Genomic DNA, 23114 nt, shown 5'->3' with positions numbered 1-23114 from the left:
GTGGGCTAGGAAATAACTGCCATAATAAGATGGTCATATAATTTTATTATTTATTTGGTATCAAAGTTTTAAATCAAGTATATGATGATTGTTCTTATGTATTTACAAAAGTAGTAATTCCAGTCCACTAGTCATTTTATTACTATAATCCCAGAGGCTGAAACACATCATAAAGATAATCAAACTATTTCCACATTATCTTATATTGGTATTAAACATCCCTGAAATAATTAGCACTAATTAGTTTGTTACTCTATGTATGTATGCAAACTAAAGACATCCTAAATAAAACAATAACTTTCTCTATGTTCAGTAGGAAGCAAGAAAGTTGTACAGGGTGCAAATACTCAGCATATAATGTTAACATGTTATCAGAGATCTGAGCTCTAACAATATTTAGAGCGACTCCACTGAATGAAACGCTTCATCAGGACATGATGAACCTGGTGGAACCACTTCCCAGAAAATGTAGACAACAATCTTTCAAATATTGTATTTCAGAAGTGCAGTAGACACATCAGATCTGATTATTAAGTAATCTGATTACTGTCAGATATGTGATTTTGATGGTAATGTCAACAGACTCAGTGTTTTACAAAAACTGTTTTTGGAGAATGTTGTTAATATTCAAGAAAAAATGGTGTTACATAAAAACCTGTAATTTAATTCATTAATTCATTCATCCATCCGTCCATTATCTATTAGCCCTACTAATTATATATCACTATGGTGAAGCGTTAGTTCAAGTTCAAAGTTATAAACTATTAACAAATAATCCAGTAGTGTAGTTTGATATTTTTTGGTGTCCTTAGAAACACTTTGGTTGCTCCAAATGTTGTGGTGCACTGAGTTCCCTCAGTCACTGAATGTAGAAGTTGTCATAGGGGAGGCGTGACTCAGTGGGTAGAGTGATCGTCTTGTAGCCTGAGGGTTGCCGGTTCAATCCTCGGCCTGTCAAGCTTATGTCAAGGTGACACCGAACCCTGTTAGGTTGTGATCGAGCGTGGCATGGCATCGTCCGCCATCAGTGTGTGAATAAGATGTATAATTTGGGTAAAAGTGCTATATAAATACTTACCATTTATTAGCTGTCAATTCCGCACTAACGTTTACTTGTATGGCATTGCCTAATACAAGACAAATCTATAATCTTCATGGTTATTTGTTTAAACATTACTAGTTTAACCCAAATATTTCTACAGCAATCTCTTTGGTGCTATTATTATTTGTTAGATGTATTAGCTGCATTTCCATTACAGTTTTTTTTTGCAAAAGAAAAGCAAAATTTCTAAAACTTCAATAAAGTACAATTATAATTTGCAAGTGTTTCCATTAGACGGTGTTTAGCGTATAAGCCGTAATTCTCATCCCGCATGTCTCCACTTTGAGGAGGAAGGAGTTTTATAATTCCATATAAAACTCTGCATTCCTCTGCTGTTTGCTATCAAGAATGACAATTACATTTTCTCTTTAATTATTTGTAAAAGATAAAATGGCCTAAAATCCCCTCCTCTATCCATGAATACTTCGTCATCTTCTACGTCAGGTCTGGTTTGCAGAAGTGTTTCCTTCACACTTCTGCAAAATACTTTTAAACTGATTCATCTGAAAAACCACCTCACGAGTATTAAAACTTATTAGTGATATTTGAGATTTTTTCATTTTTTTTAAATGTTGGTGTTTCCATTACCAGTTTGTTATTGTGATATTTAGGTTTTGCACAATTCGGGTGGTAATGGAAATGCGACTGTTGTAAAAACCTCCTAGATTTTCCCTTAGGGACAGACCTGGTATATCATTGTGTGATTCATTAAGTTACTTTCCCTGAGAAAAAAAATCTAATTTTAATTTTGTACACCCAGTAGATTTGAACTTTGCCGCCTTTCTTCCTCACCGGTCAATGCACTGTTTCACAGTATTTCACTCTAGTGGACCATAAAACATGATGCAACTACTCTGAATAAAATGAACAAGAAATGGAGGCCATTTTTCCTAAACATGTCAAAGGACACAAAACAATGGTGATAAAAACATTATGTCATCATGGCAAGGCACAGCGGTACTGATCAGTAATAACTAGACTTTCTGTCAATTACTTAATTATGAAAAGAATTCATTTTCAACTGAATTAAAGCATCAATGGAAATTGCTGCAGTATTTAGCTTCGATAACATTTTTCCAAAAGTCTAAAAATTTCAGGCTTTATTTCCATTATTATTTATTATATATTTGTTATTTCATAAAGGTCTGCAAGGACAAGCAGACTTATTTAAAGATTTTACACCCAGGTTATGACCACACTAAATCTCAATCTGTAACTTAAATCAGTATGTGCAATATTAAGCTGTAGCACCAGTTTGTTTTTTTTTTTTGTTTATTTAAGATCCCAATTCTTCCTGGGGTCTGCACAATTTACATGGTGGCTATACAACAATACACATTCACACTACTTATCACAACACATCATACTGTACATCTACTACAAAATGAAATAACAAACACAAACACACACCCTTTGGTGAGCTCCAAATTAATCTATAATAATATACAAAACACTCATTTAACCTAAAGTATTATAGAAAAATAAAATAAAATTAAACAAAATAACATAAAATGCTAAAAATAGGTTAATTACACACCAGAAATATGTATTCTTTTCCAAAGTTTCCTGGACATACTGGAAAATTTTCTGTATGTCCAGTTTGTTGGCAATTGTTTTTGTGTGAGTAGAGATGAGTATGTGTGTGTGCAAATATTGTGTATTTATTTATTTATTTATTTATTTCATCTTTAGAAATTTTATTTCTTTATATGTTGTGTATTTTATTGTTTTATTTGAGTTCTGTTTAACATTTGGCCATAAATTAAGATGTATTTAATACAATGACTATCTATCTATCTATCTATCTATCTATCTATCTATCTATCTATCTATCTATCTATCTATTATTTTGAGTGAAGCAAACTGACTTGAGTCACTGTGTGGATTTAAATCCCTGCAGACATGAGTCATCAAGGCTGCCATACGGAGACATGCCTTCCTGTCTGCTCAACTGTCTGTATTCCAATGTTCAATGAAAACTTCAAGGACACCACACGTAACTGAATAACCTTTAATTCTGTACAGATACAAAAAATGTTTTCTTGTTTGTTTTTTTCCACTGTGGAGTAGTGTTGTAAAAAAATCGATTCTCAGATGCGTATCAATTCTATATTTAAGTATATAGTTAGATATTAATTAGTATGGGTACTGATACTTTAATGCCACTTGGCGTCTGCTGGTTCACAGAAATGACCAGCCGCAGCTACGCATTTTAAACAGGCACTGCAGCGAACAGCCCTACCCCTACAACATTTCCCTGGAAGACCCATTATTTTAACGCTGTGTCCCAATGCTGGGTCTAAACACTTCGGAGTGCATTCATGAAATGAGACAGCCTAGCTAGCCAGCAAGAGTTTTTTCCATAGCAGCAACGTAGAATGTTGAATCACTTAAACCTCTGAAAAATTGCTAACACCAACTTGATGTATAATAAAAAATATGGTTTTAATTACAAAAAATGGCATCTTCAACAAAGTTGCAGAATTCGTGAGGTCTCTGAAGCCAATTTTGAGAATCCCAAATGACCAAACTTTATACATGCTGTCACTAAAACCATTCCTAAGCTCACATCTGGAACCACTCCTAAGACTTGCATATGGAAACATGTAACGCTATATATGGACCCCTACTAGGAACCTATAATCCTCTCCATACATGGAGTCTAAAATTCAGACTCTTAGCAAATGGCACACTGCTTACAGCTGCAACCTATGCAATGCTGAGGATCAGACACTTAATTTCAAAATGAGATAAACAAAAAACATACTCTTTAGAGCTGTGTTGCTCATTTGCCTTCATCTTGTGCAAAATTAATTCTGGGAGAAAAGAGACCCCAAAGGATTCACCACCAGCAGCCTTCGCTACAGGCCAAACGGAGTGCGGGTTTGAAAGGTGGATTCAGAGGTGCCTCTAAATGGGACAGTGCTTGTAGGCGACAAACCTGCACTTCAAAGTGCGTAGACCCAGAATCTGAAGTGTGTAGATGCAGCACTTTTTTAAAATAGCGATGAGCAACAAATTTAGCGACTTTTTCTGGTGTTATTGGAGACTTTGAGACTGACGTGAAAACACTTACATGGGCTCAATATTAAGTCATAAAGATTTTGCAGTTGCAAATGAATGTTTGCAAAATAATTTCAGAGTCTGCATCTGTAACTCAAGCTTTTTACCCTTTAAAAACAATCTGCCTGAAAAATTCAAGTTTGCAAATGTGCAGAAAACTATTTGCATTGTTTCAAAAAAGATTTGTATTTGTGGAAAAAAAAAGTTCTTATGCAAAAACCCTGTTCACAGATGCAAAGCACAAAACTGTGCGCAAGACTCTGATGTTGCGATTGCGAATTTTTTCCATATCTTTACACTTCTGATTGAATGGTGACAAATCAAACTATCTAATCAGAGAGCAGATGGCTTCCCGACCTCAGGTGCCACATGTAGGCGCACCTGCATGTGTAGAATGTGCTGCCAGTCTCAATGGATTAAAGATGGCTAGAGCAAGAAAACCAGACTTAATATCTGCAGCCTGCAGCAGGAACAGTGATTTCACTTACTCTGACTGGCTGTCTTCAGAAGAAATGATGGCAAACACTGCAGTCTAATTTTCTCCCTGGGGCCACGATGCCCAGACTTTTCAACAATAAAATGAGAGGGGGCTTATAAAGGCTGTCAAATAAAGTCTTTCAAATTCTTCACTAAGACCACATTATGGGAGACCATTTTAACCTTTATTTCATAAACATTTATGCACAAACATCTAAAAGCAGACTTCACCCAGAGTTAGACTCAAATCGCAGAGTCTGATCCTGTTTACACATACATGATACTATCATGTTTTTTTTTTTGTTTTTAACTGTGTCATTTTACTTTAGTGTCTTGAGGTATTAAACATTATTGTGAAACAACACTAAGAATGTGATTTTGTTTTGTGGAAGCTAAACCACAATCTTAAGAATTATTACCTACAAAATCATGAAATCATGAAATCAAGAAGTGGATTTCTGAAATTACTATTATAACCTTAAATTTTATTTACTTTTAATAGATTTGATTCAAAAGGGGGGAAAAATCAATAATTCGAATGGTGATTGCATTGAGGACAGAAATAGATAATAAAAGGTAATAAAATCACTTTCATCTAAAGGCAAAATTGTATATCCTGCCATCATTATCACCAACACAGACACTACAAGTTGTGTAACTTACCAACCTGAAAAGGTACATCTGCCCAACATGGGCCTGCAGCAGGAGCAATATTCACAGCATAACAAGCCAACTAGCTAATAAGCACACTGTTTACTGTGTTTACTGTCTGACCCTAAAACACAAACATATGCCACATCTCCCCAAGCTCCTGGCTGTTCTGTTCAATATTGTTAGTGTGCAGGCTGTAGATTAGCATTCAGTGTTGAGGGCAGCTAGTGTGTACAAGACATGGCCTCATCAGCTCAGTGGAATCAAGTACACAACTTTATACAGGCCAGTGACAGCAGTAAGCATAAGCAGCACAGCAGCCATGAGGAGAAAACACATTCTCAGTCACACCCATTGTTACAGAGACTTAACACCGTTATGTTTAGCATATAGCACCTAAAGCAGTCAGAAGAAGGTAAAAGGTTTAGTTTTAGGTTTAGAAACTAATTATTCTTTCATTGTCGACCAGCACTACAGATAATCCAATAAGGATGTCACTATTGTTTCAGTTAGGAAGGGCTAACTTTACATAACATGTTAAACGATCCTATAGGTTTAAATATTAACAGTATTTCTTACCATTTCAACAAAAATATGGAATTTGAATAAAATATGATAAAATTACACTTTTTCATTAAAGGGAATTAAACAAAGAAACAAACTGCCTCTATCCAGAAACATACAGTATGAACCAGAACTTTGTAGATTATAGATTATAACGTATGAACATAGAAGTGCTTTCTATGCATTTTAACATTCAGTTACGTTTTCTAAACTTTTCAGACAAACAAAGCTAATTTAAGCTTATGTGTCTAAACAAGAAAATGTATTTCTTCAGGGCAGGTGGAAGGATGGCATCTGTTAAGGTCTTCATAACATCAAAGATGTCCTTTTATTAAATGCACTGGAACTCTGAGACCAAAGGATCTCAAAATAATGTTGAAACCAAATTATTTTAGCTTGCTAGAACAACAAATGGATAAAAACTAACAATCTGTCAATTTTACAAATGTACTCCAGTAGAAAACAGCAGGTTATTTCATATTGGTATTACTATTTGACGTAAGAAAGATGACTTTAAAAGTAAAATTACAATGTAATTAATTTCAATAAAGTAGACAAATGTTGCCTCCTGAGAGAATGACATTAAGCTCTAACCTCTACAGCAGTTTAATCATCTTTGTCACATCTCTACGGAGTGTCAATTTAGCATCAAGGGGGCATCATTAAGTTGGAACTATCAGTCACATTAGGTCTAAAATCAATAGCTCACACATTTGAACAGATGTACCAACAAATAGTTTGTTTTTCCTGGGAGAGTGTACATGAAAAACATGAAAAAACAAGAGACTGGTAAGAATGCATTATTAAAATAAATTAACAACAGTAACAACAAATAGTCAGACTTCCATAAATTCATATAGTTATGGATGCTTTATCCTGTAATGGGTAATGATGCTTATTCCGACTGATGGTGGGAAAGGAGGTGGCTGGGTGCATCCTGGACTGGTTGCCAGGCCATCACTGGGCCAACACAGCGACACACATGCATGTTAAACCAGAAGCTTTTACAGAATTGACAAGTAGCTTTTTGGATATAAGGAAATTTTTCTTCTTACCTTTTTTTTGTCAGTAAAAGGAAGAAATGAAACCCTTCCTGTATGAGCAACTCTAAAGTCTTTTAACGGCTGACTGAAGGGGACCTTTAAACATTTAGAGCCTTGTTAGTGAATTTAAATTGCTTCTTCTACAAAAGAAAACGCTGTGGTAGCATGGAATAATAACAACACAACCAAAAACTATTCATCTGTTTAAAGCTAGCACTAGTTCAGTGTTTCTACTGGGATAAGACATGGCTGTCACATTGATCTTTAGGAAAGCATGATTCCATTTTATCAAATGCCCTTTCTTCTCTATATTTCTCCATTTTTGCTCTGTGTTTCATTTTTATCTTCATACATTGTCATGTTGTTCTTGGCTTGCCACAAACTAAATGGTAAAAATAAAGAAATGATGCAAAGAACTCAAATACCACTTCATTAAAGACAGTAAGCACGCTATTGAGTTTTGATTTTTACCCAAAATAATTCTTGGGCAATTAGACACAGATATAAAAAAGCCATATCATGTGTTACTGGTGTGAGCTTATATTCAGAATAACTCTTTGAAGTTGTCTTTTTTTTATAGTACAAATTAAATGAGGTGCTGTAATACAATTCGCTCAATCCCCAAACATTTTTTTATTCTTATGCTTTGAGCATTCAGAACCAGAGGATTTAATTATTCTAAAAAGACATTAACTTTCAAAGCATGAGCAAACAGACCAGCATAAACCAGGATACTGGCAGCTTAAAGGTTCAATAGATGATATTTCAAACCTCATTACAGCTGCAAAACAACCATTTACAGTGTGTAGATACAGTGGCATTATGATGTTTTTAACCAGAAGATGCAGCAACCCTCTCGTTGAGTGTCTTTTTATCTGGGCTTACAGTATATGTTCTGTATTGTGGCAGCCATTTCAGTTTAACTGCTTTTCATATTTTCCTCTATGGAATAAACCAGATTCCTTGAGTAAAAGGAACTTCCACAAGGAGAGGAACAAAGACCGAGTCTACGCTGATGTTTTATTTGTAGACAAAGAGGTGAATGAACTGTCTGAAGGGCTTAAAGTTAGTCTTCTTTGTTGCTTTTGGCTCTGTTTGTTACAAAACACATTTTACTTTATAGGTGTGGAGCACAATGATTGTCTAAGCTAAGATAATGAACCTTCTATACCAGTAAGATTTATGACATAATAGCCAGACTAGTACAACTGAGCCTCCACTTCAGCATGCCAGTGTTTCCAGTCTGACTTTATTAGACTCCTTGAACACTGTCTGAGAAAATGAACTAATGTCAAATGTTATCTGTGTATTCCCTGGCTTTTAAATTACTCTGTAATTCTCACACTTTCAGACACTATTTGAAAATATGTCTGTCACAAATTGTTGCAATCAAGGCTAACTACAACTAATTTCACATTACCTGTAACAATGAGATGGTAATCCTTGTGTTTTCATAGAAAGGAGAAAGTGGCCATAAGCTAACAGTTTAATAGCAGTTTTTATTAACAGTTTTTTGATAAAATAGTATCAAAGCAGCGGGCATGTGGAGGTTCACTCACTGTTTCAGCATTAATTCATACTAATGTGTATAAAATATACTTTCTTTTCAAGCATTTTTATATTATTATTCCTGACACTTTCAACTGTGAAGCATCTTTTCATCCCTGGCTGTTAGCATAGTTTAATTGAAGCAAAGACGCCCTGCTGACACATACTGTGCTCGACTTCTGTGACCGGGCAGTGTTTAATTAAAGCATTACGCTGATAATTGAAGCCTTGCTTGGCTATTAACACATTTTCAAACCATCAGAACTTTGCCAGCAATGATTAATATACATCTGTCATAACTAATTATATTAATGCTGAGTAATGATTCGGCCTGTCTTGCTGTGTCTTCCTCTCCTCTTGCCAGTCTTTCATGCTCTGTGCTCATGATTAATGGATGCAAAGTGACATGTCACCTTTTATAGATAAACAATCCAAGATTACATAAATATAACTTATGGTGGTTCCCTACCTTATCAAACTGCATTTTATGTTAAATATGTACAAGCATTAACTTTTAGTAAGTGTGTTTACATGATACCACTCTGCAAAGGTTTTTAGTGTAACTCTAAAGAATGAATGGCACAGAACTGAGAGAAGCTACAAGAAAGACAGTTGTGGATTTGTGCATGGATATTCTTGATTGACATCTTAAAGGAAATGGCATACAATTAGTGGATAATATGCAATTCAATGTCAATCTCAACAATACATAGAAGAAGATGGTTTCACAATTGAGCAATCAGGCCCCTTGAAAGGTTGTCATTTGTTTGATTTTACAAAACTAGCAGCCATTGTTTAGTACTTATGTCTTTCTCTGGTTTTTGAGCAGCTTTTTTTATTCTACTTAATATGCTATTTGTATAGAATATTCCAGACATAATTCAAGGTAGCAATGACTCAGCCAGTACATTAGAATGTACCTCTTCATTCTCCACAAGACCTGATATCTAAATTGTTAATGCTTTCTTTTAGATCACGAGCGGATTGGGAAAGACTCATCCTACGAACAAGAAGGGAAGGTCCAGTTTGTGATCGATGCTGTTTACGCCACGGCTCATGCCCTGCACAGCATGCACAAAGACCTCTGTCCAGGAAAGGTTGGACTCTGCTCCAAGATGGATACCATCAATGGGACACTGCTGCTCAAGTATATCCGCAATGTCAACTTTAAAGGTATGTGCTGCTGCCTCAGTATACTCTTGATCCAGTTATTCTGTGGCATTAAATGGATAGTCTTACTCTGTAAAAATTCCTTGTCGTTGAGGTATTTGTGTTGCAAGTCATTAATAGTACAAATACTAATGGAGTCACCATCATGCTAATGAGGGCTTCATAGGGAAACAACATTATGCAATTATAAAGCCACTTAATGTAAATTATTCCCAGCAAGTAAAAAAAAATATAAACTTTGAACAGCATGTTTTTGGATCAGTTGGTGACACACAGAAACTGTGCTTTGTGAGAATTCCTGTCGTATCTAGTCAGCACTGAATTGCCCACGCAAGAGTTGTCCTCCTTGACGAGCCTTGGCAGCAGAGTTGAAATTTTATGTAAATGAAAGTGGGAAAAGAAACAGCACAATAGTTACAGTCCTCAGTTGTTTTTCAGTGGTTGTCCTTTGTATCCTAATTTTACTGAAAATGCAGTTTACAGCTCCTGTATCTCTGGTGACAGATGTCGGTATGAGTATAAAGGCTGGACACGTCCATGCCTAAACTTAATGTCTATAAATCAAACCTTTTTTGACTGCTTCTTTCATTGGTCTGTCTGATAAAAAAGAAAGGCTACTTGGTATTTATTTTTTTTTTTTTTTATTTAATTATTCATTTATTGTTTTGTTTTGTTTTTTTTTTTAGGTTTGAACCTTGGTTGAACCTTTTTGACAGCAGTTAAAATCCAGAAAAAAATAAATAAATCTGCACAATTCAGTGCTATTTATCACGGACACCCACAGATGTCCTCCTTTCATTGAGTTGTCAAGGCTAACAGCTTTTGAGACACAGTTTTTGTTGAAGGTAATCAAAAACAGAAACACAGAACAAGTAAATTACTTTAAAAAATTAAAAATGATTATATTCATCTAAACACATAGATGTAATACCCATTTAATTGAAAAAGGAGAATCCTCAATTTTGGCTAAGTCCTGCTCTCAGTCATTTTCAAAGCCTCCAAACAAACACTTTTTTTTTTTTACCAGTCAGCATCAGACAAACAGCTGGACAGTATTTGCTCTTTTTCTTTATTTGGTTATGTGCATCAAATATTTAAATAATAAAGGTGTTAACTCCATTAAGTGTGTGCTTATGTCTGTATTTTTCTTGGAAAAGTAGTTTTCTCCTGTTTCCTCTCAGGTAAATGTTTCAGAATTCATAATAGGGAGCAAAAGCAATACATTTTCAGCAAAAGCAAACAAATTGACATTTAGAAAATGAAAAATAAAACCTCAGAGCAAAATTCTACTATTCTACCACTAGTATGTAGCAACAGGAGTACTTGCACAATTAATTATTATCCTACATGTTTGATAAAGGACTGTATCAAAGTATGCTGTGGCTAAGTGTAACTTGCTGGCTTATGAAAATCCAATATAATCCAGAATGTCACCATTACAGCTATAACAGCTTAAGCTAATTAAACATCAGCTGAGCAGAAGGTAATGCAATCAAGCAGAAAGCAACACAAGTATTTTTACACCTGCTACACCTTCACAGATGATTATAGAGCAGGGGCGTTGCTAGACATGGGGCTCTATTAGCCCCCCCCCCCCCCCCCCCCCCCCTCCAATTTCTTCCCCTTGGAGGTTCGCTTTGAAAAATCAGCATAATAAAAGTCAAATAGTTAGAATTTACTCATTTTTATTTACATTTGCAGAAAAATTTTATTTTAATGAATTACTGGAAATGTGTTTCAACAAATATGTTAACAAACCATTGGAATTTAGTAAATGTCTACAGTCATATTTTGTGTTGCACCTGCTGTCTTATTGTGAACTTCTTTTACACCGTGACTTATAATATGCAGGTGAAACATTTTCCAGGTGGATGGTGCCAGATGAAAACTGGATGTTTTAGTTCATGCATGGAATTAAGCAATTTACTTATTGTTACAATATCATCATAAAATAAAATAGCCCTTTTCAAGATAATTTAGTTAATTATAAGACATTAAATCTGTTTTATATGCACCGACAGTAGGTCATAATAATCAGGCTCTGCCTTATTCATGATTTATTTATTATTACATTTATTATATGTCATAGTTGAACACTGAAAAAGGGATAAAATATTGATACAAAGTGTTTTTATCGCCACGTCTCAGAGTCAAGTGATTAGCGGTAATAACTGATGAATTTCTGATTCATCTGTGTAGTCCCTAAATGAATCCTAATGTGCTGCTGCTGTGCACTCAGACTGTTAGTCCAGCTGTGCTGCTCACCTCTCTAAGAAATCAGGAAGCAGCTGCTTATCAATTCTTTTTCTCTTCCTCTCCTTTCTTTTCATTTTTGGTAACCTGATTTTCCTTTCTTGGGGAAAGATGTGACTTTTTCCAGCCTCCTGTGGCTGTCTGATTACTCATCGTAGGCTGCCGGCTGGATTTGTAATACGTAACTGCCAGTGCAGGTGTTTGCAAAACCATTGTGCACTGTTTAAAAGGGGTAGGAGGGGCTTCAGAGACCATCCAAAATTATTTTAAATGAAGAATTCAGAGAAAACTAGAGCTTTTATTTCCATGAAACTGCAATTTTTGAATTCTAAGATAACTCTCCTCTGTCCTTTTTACTGTTATGTCATCTTATCCCTCACAGCTGAATGGCTAACTCCTGAGATTATACCAGGACACGTAAAAGACGTCTGGTGATGCCCATGTTATAGAGTAATATATACATTAGAAAGTTAAAGAAGTCCTACATGAAGCTAAACACCTCAAGGCTGTGCCTTGCAGTCAGCAACTGACAATGCCTGCAGGATTAAAGCATAAGCGCCATGTCCTGCATCAATAATTCTAATGAAATAAATTTCAACAAGATAAATAAGCAATTTAAAAAACACAAGTTGTGTTAACCTTATACATGAAGCCATTTTAAGAAAGTCAACATTCCCTTCACTAATGTTCATGACAAAAAAATTTAACCAAAAGTGACAATAGTTTACAGTGTAGTTCACGTCTGTATTGCAGCATTGTTTCTGCAACAACATAATGCACACAGCTCACTGCACACTGTTACAAACAGCAGCCACGTAGGAAACTGGACAATCTGTTCAATCAGCACGACAGCTGTCAAAGACGTCTGATATGACAAAAATCCAACTGACTGTCCGACAGCCAGATTGTTGATTGTTCATGCAGTTAATTAGATGCTGCAGCTTCTCTCAAACTGAAAATCTATGAATAAATGGCAACAGTTTCAATAAGATCTGAGATCTTATTAACAGATCTCACATCAGCTTAAATGAACCATGCTAACTGGGTAAACAGTGGAGTTCTTATCTTAAACAAGTTGCTTAGGCATGAAACCACAACGGCATAGTGCAGACATGATATATTCGATCACCTTATATCTGCAGCCCCAATTATCAACACTGTCAAACTGTTTAACATTTTAATGTCAGCTGTATCCTGACTGCAGAGGTTTTAACAAATACACTAGTGCAGCATGAGCACCAATAAAAAGAGAGTTGCAGCATCATCTGAGCTGTCACTGTAAAACTTTTGTAAAAGTACAAAGTAAAGAATTTGATGGATTTTGGTACTCAGCCTCAACTCTTCATCACTTAGCACAAAAATAATCCAGTTAGCGACTGCTGTCCATATTTACTTTGTTAACTGAGTAGGTGCACAGCTCTGGAGCCTCCACCATGCAGTGCTGGTTCTTTAACATATTAATTCATGTTGTCCAACTCCAGTGCTTGCACATGTAGTCCATAACAGTCACAGTGTGAGGTGGTTAACTTGGCTCTTTAATTCACAGAGGATAAACAGTCTATGATTCTCTGAGCTGTTTGTCCATCTGTATTGGTGCTACATTTCAGCTTCACTCTTCAGAAGATAATCTACTCTGTCATTGAAGCAGACTGACCAAATATGGCTTGTTTGGGAGGGATGCCAGGAGAAAAGCCTCTTCTCTGAAAATAAGATGGCAGTTGGGTTTGCAAAGCTGCATCTGAACCACAACACTTCTGGAACAATGCTTTCGACAGCTGATAGGGCTGGGTGTCACCACATTTCCTGAATCGATTTGATTCAATTTCGATTGAATCCAATTCAGTATTGATTCCTTTGCAGATATTTATGTAACAACAGCAATTTTTCTTGAATATTAAAAATATTCTCAGATAACTATTTTTATAAACCACTGAGTCTATTTACATGACCATCAGATATCTGTGAGTAATCAGATTACTGAAATAACCTGATTTGACATGTCTTCTGAAATACAAAGTCTACATTTACTGGTCAGTATTTCCACCAGGTTCACAGCCAGAAATGCTGTGATAAACAAAAACACTCAGGACAGAAAAAAAATGAATGTCCTGATGACCGTTTCATTCAGTGGAGTCGCTCTAAGTTCACATTTCAGATAACATGCTGACATTAACGAAACCTACAAAGAATATTGGATCTATTTTAAGCCGTAATATGATTCAGATATTACTACAATAACGGTAGATTCAGCTTGTTCAACTGGCCGCGTTCCCACGATGGGCATGTCACTCTTGATGTGACTTTAGAGCAGGAGAAATACTCCAGCTGCTCCTCACTGAAACAAGAGTGTTTCCATCTTCACCTCCCTGAGAGAATTTAAAAAACTCTCATATTTGTGTCTGATGTTCAGCAGGTTGACATGTTTCCTGACATGGCTCTCTGTTCTCTGATAGAAGTGGTATCACCTGTGTGTGCGTGCACGTGTCTGAACTGAGGCAATTTTGTAAATAAATAGTCTAAATTCCATCACAAAGATGTGAGACTGCCTCAACTTAGTGGTGTTGATAATCTGAAGTTGTATTTTAGCTAATTCTAAGACCTCGTTGGTTGCGAGGAGGTTCTCTTATATGTTCAGATAAGACAAACCTTAAAAATGAGGATGTACTTCCCTTTACATTACTTATTTTATTAGTTCAAGATCAATCAAATGATTAAAAATGGGAATAAAGCATGATATAAAATGTTGTTTTGCATGCATGCAATTTAGAATTTAGCCTATACTGTTCATGGATTCCCATATTTATGATGTTATTGTTACTGGAAGACTTGTCAGCACTGAAACCACTGGTTTTACAACAGAGATGGCTAGAAAAATCAATACTTAACATTACCGGATTCTGGCTTGCTTGCTTTGCTTTTAAGAGTAATTCTGCTTTTAAGAGTAATTCTGCACATGTAGAGAAAATTTAAAAGGTCTGTTGAAAAATAAGAGGAATATTCATATAACACTGGTTCTTGTAGTACTGTTAATGGGAATTCATACTTACCCAAGCAAACAGAAAACTCAGATACCACACACACTGCACATCTTTGTGTGGCTCAATTATATGATACATACTGTAAAAATTGAGATGTATATCTAAAAGTATTGTTGCTTTAAATGCACTGCTTCATGGTTTCATTCAAAGCTTGTTGTTCTCGTGATGGCTAGACCCATCTGTGTTCTAGGTTTCCAGATATCGTCTGATGGTGTGAGTTCCGACATCCGTAGTAGCAGCTAATGAAGGCAGTTTTCCCTGTTGGCTGTCTTCTGTTCTCTTTGTTTTGTTTTGGGGACAGCTGTTACACTATCAGCAGGAGAGCTGAGAGTGTTCCAGCTGGATTAAAGCCACCTTCCAATCGGCAGCAGATTGTACTCTATAGCCTTTTATTCTCGCCGCTGCAGCCAGATACAAATATAATAGGAAATTTAGAATCAACGTACCCAGCTTACGTCTTCTAATCTAACGTTTTATTTGTTTTCAGTAACACAAGTAGTATTGTTGAATAACATCTTGTATATCTGTTGTTGTGTTCAGCTTCTCACAAAAACATCAAATAAGATATAATGAACCCTTGGGTTATAGAACACTGTGGTGTATTAGTGTATAATGCGTGTTTGGTTGATTTAATTTAAAACATGACATCACTGTGACTTTCTTTGCCACTTTGGGGGCTACAGTTTTCATCAACGCTTACAGGTTCTCACTGGTAAACTATGTTAAAAACACGTCTAAAACACACGGTATCCTTACTGTGATAAGCTTACAAGCGAGGTGAAGATTCTCTACAATGCAGAAACACTAATTATTAATAACTTAGGTTGTTACAATCTGCTGAACAAATGAAGTTCAGGTTTAGATGCACCACCTGTTGGTGTTTACGTTGGGTTTGGTGTAAGTTCCTACACTTGTCATGAATTTAAAAACTACTGATCATTAAATGTTTGTGCAGCTGTTTTACAAACGGATAGATGGAAACCTGCGAGTCTACGAACTTTCGGCTGCGACTGCACCAGCTTACTGATCATTTAGATGTTAATTAAACATTTATTGTTCTGATATTTTGATTTTGAAATCAAATAAATTATATGTTCATCTGTGTTGATTAATTTCTGATAAATTAATATAATAATATATAATAATTCTGTGTTATAAAAGATAAAGACATATGTCTAAATATAAAGGATTATTTAATTTTATAGATCTTGCAAAAGAAGCAGTAAAAACTTTAAAAGCAGTAAAAAAAATATGAGGACGTATAGTTGGTTATATTAAGAACAATAAAAAAAAACTTTACTAGATCTGATGGGAGATCCACTCTGAAACATCTGAAAAGAGTGAAAAATCCTTAATGTTGAGGCTAAAAGTCTGACAGAACAACACTGCAGATAATAATCAGAGAACAAATTATCACAATCTGGTGGAGAAAAGTTGTTTTCATCTGTACATGGGAGTTTCATCCAGATCAGTACAGCTGCATTTAAAAACACACACTTATTGCATCTTTAGCCAGTAACTCTTTCAACATGGATTCTCAGATGTAGGCTAAAACCTCACCTTCTCTCTTCATCCTATTCACAGTTGACACGTTGTAAATGCAGCCATCTTTACTTCTGCATACATAAAGCCCAAACCATCCCTTGGTCAGCCAAAACCACATCAGTTGGAAGAGTATCTGCAGAAGTCCACTGTTCTCTGGGATGTGTTTATCCAAAGAATTATCTTCACTACACGAAGACGGAAACGGTTAATTTCCATTTTGTGCCCTGATCACAAATCTGTTGCTGCAGCCGAGGACACAACTTGGAAACGAAATAATAAGATTAAATAATTGTCAGAAATTCTTAATAACTCAAAATGGGAATTTCTCCTAAAATTCTGTGCGTTGATGATGTTGGTGCACATTCCCTATAGCATCCCAATAATTGCTTCTTATGACACTTATATCAAGAACTAAACTATCCCTGAGGTCATTAAATAGGAGCAACTTACAAAAACTGTAAAACATCCATGCTGGTTCTTAAATTCTCCTACATAAAATAGGCCAATAATTTTGTAAGACTTGGTCTCTTTTTATTTAAAAAAAAAAAAAAAAAAAAAAAAGACAGTTCCTACACTCATTACTGCTATGCATTTATGAAAAAAACAGGGTAATTTCATTTTTTAATTAAACTTGATGTTGAATGAAGCCACATCCACACACCATAAAGCAGACTCCACATATTTTGACAAGCTTTTCTGCATTTTCTATGGTTGATGGCTTGTAAAGTGAAAGATTTAAACAGGAAGCTGACGTTTACTCTTTCTTTGCATGCCTGAAAAATCTTCAAGAAAAAAATGGTAGCACTTCAAACATGTCTCCTACCTTTAAAGCTTGACTGTATTTCCTCTAACCCAACAACAGGCATGTTTGTCGGGAATGACAACGTGTAATTTGTAATGTTAAAAACACAAAAACACAAAAACTGCAATCTGGTGAAGGGAGCTAGCTTTAGGATAGTAATTTTTTATAGTCTTTCTCATTGTCTTGTGACACTTAATGGAATTGAGCTGCTGTCAAGTAAATTTGCCTCCCACATGTTTCTCCTGCCATCAAGTCAAAATATCTGCTGTGAAAAAGGTCTATTATATTGTAAAATGAAGATCAGTTTCAAAACCATTGTCACAACTAAAAAAAAGTACATCTAGCATGATTATATATGCCTATCCATCTTGTCTGTGATTGCATTTAGGTATTGATACAGTCTTACAGAAACCTGCACACACTTCCTCTGATTATACAACAGCCCAGCTAATTTGCCTCTCGAAACATTTAAAATTAAGTTGCCTCGTAACTCAACAAGCTATTTGTAAATATTTGCTGGCTGTGCATGAAAACTTAAGAGGTGAAGCTAATCGATTAAGGTAATCAAATTAGAAGATACAGCCCACTTCATTCCTTTTATTGCTGAGATGGGCAAGAAAATCTTCATAATTGTACTGACGGCCTGCTGTTGTTTTAGACAAGCCCTGTGGATAATGCTGCACGATGATGCTAATGCAATTAAGTCTTGTGGGTTTGGATGAGACCTTTGAGAAACATAAATCTGCACAAAGGAGAAAACACAACTAGTTTGAAAACCTGACTCACAGGTTTTCATCCCTGATTAACAGATTCAAACAACAATCAATACTGTGACCTTTTTAAAGGGAACAAAGCACTCAGATTGTTTACCCTTTTCTAACAAAGAAGAGAATCACAAATACTTCTTATAAAACCTAATCAAGTACAGAATTAAAGTTTCTGTAAAGATATACCTGTTTCTATTGCACAAAATTTTGTGTGCAATCCAAATATATTTTCAGCTATATGATGATAACATTTGTTTTTTATTATTTTTTTTATGTATTCATTTGTTTGTACTCTTGTCTCCCCATTTCAGCAAGCGCTAACATTCCTGAGAATTAAGAGGCTGCATCATTGGGACAGAAAAGCTAAACTGAAGGACCCAAATACTAAGATGCTGTTAATGGCTTTTCCTTTTTCACAGGGAAGCTTTATGGGGAGTTCTCGTCACTTATTCTGTGAATCCTTCTTCTCTCACGACACAATTTTTTAACAAGTTGTGAAGCCTGAGAGTGGATTGTAAGTTGGCTGAGAAACAAGCAGAAACAGGAACTAGTGACATGAGAGAGACCTCAAAGCAGTAATAAAAATCAGAGCTGTCATTCGTTAGCACTCTGAGTTGGGAGCTTGTGAATAACAGGCAATGGGGTAATAGGCAAAATGAAGGGGTGTGAAATGATATGGGAACATGATCAGACAGCAGCCCTGGCTCTCCTTCAAGAAGCAGGACAACATGCCTGTCAACATTTGCTTCCATCATTAAGGGCATAACAGCACTAACTTGAGGTCCCCTTGGAGCCTCATTTCAGTTCAGGGCAGTTTGAGAATTGATTAATTAAGTAAAAAGTGAAAGAAAAAAAGACACTAGCATTGTAAAATAAGAATATTTTTTTATTTAATTTATTATGATTAGTTTTAATTCTATATTTATATTCAGTTATGGATGCTATAAAATTTACCGAAGCACATAGTGGTTGTGTGCAAAGAAAGCTGCTGTAGCACTGGTAGGGGAATACAACATAAAGAAACAACACAGGGCTTAAGCAATCATTGTCTGGCTTTTAAAGTAAAGTAACACAAACATATATATATTTTTTCCTTTATCTGTTCAGGAATTGCTGGCACACCGGTGGTATTCAATGTGAATGGAGATGCTCCAGGTCGCTATGAAATCTACCAATACCAGATCAGAAATGAAACCATGGAATACAAGGTCATCGGCAACTGGACAGATCAGCTCAACTTGGAAGTAAGAATATTTTAAATGTTTCATTAAAGTATCTGGAGGTGTTATGCTTGACTTTACAGAAAATGTAAATGACTTGTTTGGGCTGATAATCATCTGACTGAGAAGATGAATTATGTCACTACGAGTTCTATAAAAAAAAACACTGATGATAATTTGCAGAAAAAAGAAGAAAACTTGAGTTAAAGGGTTCTCAACGTCAATATTCTCATTGGAGTTTAAGCTCCAGTGACAGTGCCAAAGCACCCTCTCATTTTATGCCTATGTGATATTTACTGTACATCAACTTGTTCTACTACCTATAGTTGAGCTTCATTTAGGCATTGCTATATAACCGTTAACTGTTATCAACCATTCATCCTTCTTCTGTCTGGCTTTATGGAGTAACAAGACACACAATACAAATAAATCCTTTTCATAATCAGGTTTTGATTTAAACAAGTAGAGGTAAATACTTTCAGGCCAATATAGAGAGTCCACAACATACATTTCCACACATAGCTAGGCTTATATGAGCAGATCTAGCTTTGTGGCCACACTCACTAGTAATGGTATTGCAGCACCTGAGCTACTGCTGCAAAGAGATTTATTGGCATTACCACTAAACAATGAAAAATCCCATTTAGAACATTTTAGTCACAACACTAAAACCATTTAGTTATTAAATTAGTCATCAACACTACCCAGATATCTACTTCCTCCTCACACCATGTTTAACTTAATAAAGCTTATGAAAATGTGAACTAAAACTAAATTATGAGTGCAATAATACTGACACACAATGCTGCATTGCAACGTATTGATGCTGCCTTACCAAGCAGCTCTGCATTTACTTGTCTAACAGTCATTTCTCTGTGAGTAAACTAAAAGATAATTGAATTCTGTCCTCATGCATTATGTAGCAAGTTGTTTAATATCTAATCAGCGAAACAATGTGTAGTTATTTGTGTCAATATTTTTGCTATTCTTACCCTTAAGAGTTTGATAAATATTATTCTAAAAGAGCTCTTTAATTCAAATTATGATGGTCCAAATTTTAAAATGTGTGGGTATAAGTAAACAGTGTTAGGAGAGAAATATCATGTTTGCACAGATGCCTGAAAATGAGTGGCAGCAACTCTGTAGCTGGAGGCCCATTTACAATCACTACACCCATCTGTTAGATGCAGGAAAATAAACTTAAAAGATTAAAGAAATTGCAGAGTGATGGAACACCTTCTGCAAACTTGTAAAATCAATTGCCTCTCTTTTCGTATACTTCCCCCTCCAGACCAATGAGATGCAGTGGCCTGGTGGCACACAGGAAGTTCCATCCTCTATTTGCAGTCAACCCTGCCGTCCAGGGCAACGGAAGAAGACAGTGAAAGGAATTCCATGTTGCTGGCACTGTGAGAACTGTGATGGTTACCAGTATCAGGCAGACACTTACACTTGCAAGATGTGCCGATTTGATTTGCGGCCCAATGACAACCACACTGGCTGTGTTCCCATTCCCATTGTTAAGCTGGAATGGAGCTCCCCATGGGCAGTCATCCCTGTCCTCATTGCCGTCTTGGGGATCATGGCCACTCTGTTGGTGGTTGCCACCTTTGTGCGCTACAATGATACACCCATTGTAAAGGCATCAGGTCGAGAGCTAAGCTATGTGCTGCTGACAGGTATATTTCTGTGCTATGCTACAACATTCCTCATGATCTCAGCTCCTGATGTAGTTGTATGCTCACTCCGAAGGATTTTCCTGGGCCTGGGTATGAGTATAAGCTATGCAGCACTGCTTACCAAGACAAATCGGATCTACAGGATTTTTGAGCAGGGCAAGATGTCAGTCAGTGCTCCTCGATTTATCTCCCCAGCCTCCCAGCTAGTCATCACATTTAGCCTGATATCAGTTCAGCTTCTTGGAGTGTGCATCTGGTTTGGTGTTGACCCATCACAAGCAATCATAGACTATGAGGACCAGCGTACAGCCAATCCTGAAATGGCCCGTGGTGTTCTGAAATGCGATATATCAGACCTGTCTCTCATCTGCCTGCTGGGTTACAGCATGCTGCTAATGGTTACCTGCACAGTTTACGCCATCAAGACTAGAGGGGTTCCTGAGACATTCAACGAGGCCAAGCCCATCGGCTTCACCATGTACACCACCTGCATTGTATGGCTAGCCTTCATTCCAATCTTCTTTGGGACCTCACAATCAGCAGAAAAGGTAAATATTATGTGTTTTAATGGAACCAAGTTTGTCCTATTTGTACAGTTTTTTCAACTTCATCTATCATTGCAAATGTCAGTAGATTTACAAAGAGCAAGTCAATTAAATGTGCTCATGCATGTCAGATGTAAGTTTTCATGTAGAGTTCTTATTATGTTTCTTGTGTGTCTGTATGGGAAGATTACGGCCACTCAAATGTTTTTGTTCTATGGTACTAACCACTTGTGTCTGTGGATGTTGCTACTATTCATCATAGCTGACGGGCTTTGTGCTATGCTGAGGAAATTACAAGACTTTTAGAGTTGACTTGTGAGGATAATTCATTCACCTCAAATTGGCTTGGATATGATTTCTTTATTTGTGTTTCTGCATATGTTTGATTCAGCTTCTCTGAGTGGGAATGCAGGATCACCAATTACTGCATATTCCTGCATGCAGATGCAGATAAGATATGTTTGTAAAGTGGGATAAAATTACTGCAGCTGTAGATGACTGGTGTCAGTTAAAATATAATAACAAATTACCCCTTACAAGATCTAGTTGTTCACAGCCGAGTGTGAAGCAGTGGGGATGAGAATTGGCACCTCCAAATCCGATATCATGGTCCTCAGCCGGAAAAGGGTGGAGTGTTTTTTTCCAGGTCAGCAGTGAGGTCCTACTCAAAGTGGAGTTCAAGTATCTCGGGGTTTTGTTCACAAGTGAGGGAAGGATGGAGCAGGAGATCGACAGGCGGATCGTTGCAGCGTCTGCAGTGATGCAGACTCCGCATTGGTCTGTCGTGGTGAAGACGGAGCTGAGCCAAAAGGCAAAACTCTCAATTTACTAGTTGATCTACGCTCCTACCCTCACCTATGATCACGAGCTGTGGATAGTGACCGAAACAACGAGACTGCGAATACAAGCAGCTGAAATGAGTTTTCTCTGCAGGGTGGCCGGGCTCTCACTTAGGGATAGGGTGAGAAGCTTGATGATCCGGGAGGGGCTCAGAGTAGAGTCGCTGCTTCTCCACATCAAAAGGGGCCAGATGAGGTGGCTCAGGAATCTGGTCAGGATGCCTCTTGGACACTCCCTAGTGAGGTGTCCAAGAGGCATCCTGACCAGATTCCTCGGGGAAGAGGGACTACATCTCTCGGCTGGCCTGGGAATGCCTGGTTGTGCAACTCAGATGTATTTTTAAAAAAAAGCAGAGTTGACTTCAGCCTCTGAAGAAAGGAGAGCCAACTCTGTTCCTTCCAATAGGCCACATCTGTGTTTGTAGACCAATCCAACCTGTTGTCAAGCTGGACACCCAGGTGTTTGTAGGTCTGTAACACTTCAGTGTCCTCATCTCTGATGCTGACAGCCTGGAAAGGTGGTTTGATGCATTCAGACAGAGGTAGTTGGAAGCACACCAGTCGCTGAAAGCCCACACAAAATCTTTATACTCCTTTTCTTTTCCATCCTTAATACATGCCACAATTGCTGTGTCGTCTGAGTACTTCTGGAAATGGCATGGTGCAGTATTGTGATTGAAATCAGCAGTGTATAGGGTGAACCGGAAAGGAACAAGCACAGTTCCCTGTGGGGCCCTTGTACTACTTACCACTGTCTTGGAGACTCAGTTCCCCAGCCCAACAAACTGTGGCCATCCTGTCATATAGT

General features: G+C 36.8%; 1 protein-coding gene across 2 annotated transcripts in view; it reads left to right on the top strand.

Annotated features, from left to right (window-relative positions):
* The window catches only part of LOC121652052 (metabotropic glutamate receptor 4-like), a 199456-nt gene that overhangs the window by 164189 nt on the left and 12153 nt on the right, over positions 1 to 23114 (top strand). For both annotated transcript variants that reach the window (XM_042004589.1, XM_042004590.1), the window contains exons 7-9: positions 9421 to 9621; positions 19131 to 19267; positions 20535 to 21470. In XM_042004589.1, the coding sequence (XP_041860523.1) occupies positions 9421 to 9621; positions 19131 to 19267; positions 20535 to 21470 (1274 nt within the window). The remainder of the gene's footprint in view (positions 1 to 9420; positions 9622 to 19130; positions 19268 to 20534; positions 21471 to 23114) is intronic.

This window comes from Melanotaenia boesemani, chromosome 13, assembly GCF_017639745.1.
Source record: "Melanotaenia boesemani isolate fMelBoe1 chromosome 13, fMelBoe1.pri, whole genome shotgun sequence".
NCBI lineage: Eukaryota > Metazoa > Chordata > Actinopteri > Atheriniformes > Melanotaeniidae > Melanotaenia > Melanotaenia boesemani.
The sequence above is the reverse complement of the archived record's forward strand: the minus strand, read 5'-3'. Positions and strand labels throughout refer to the sequence as shown.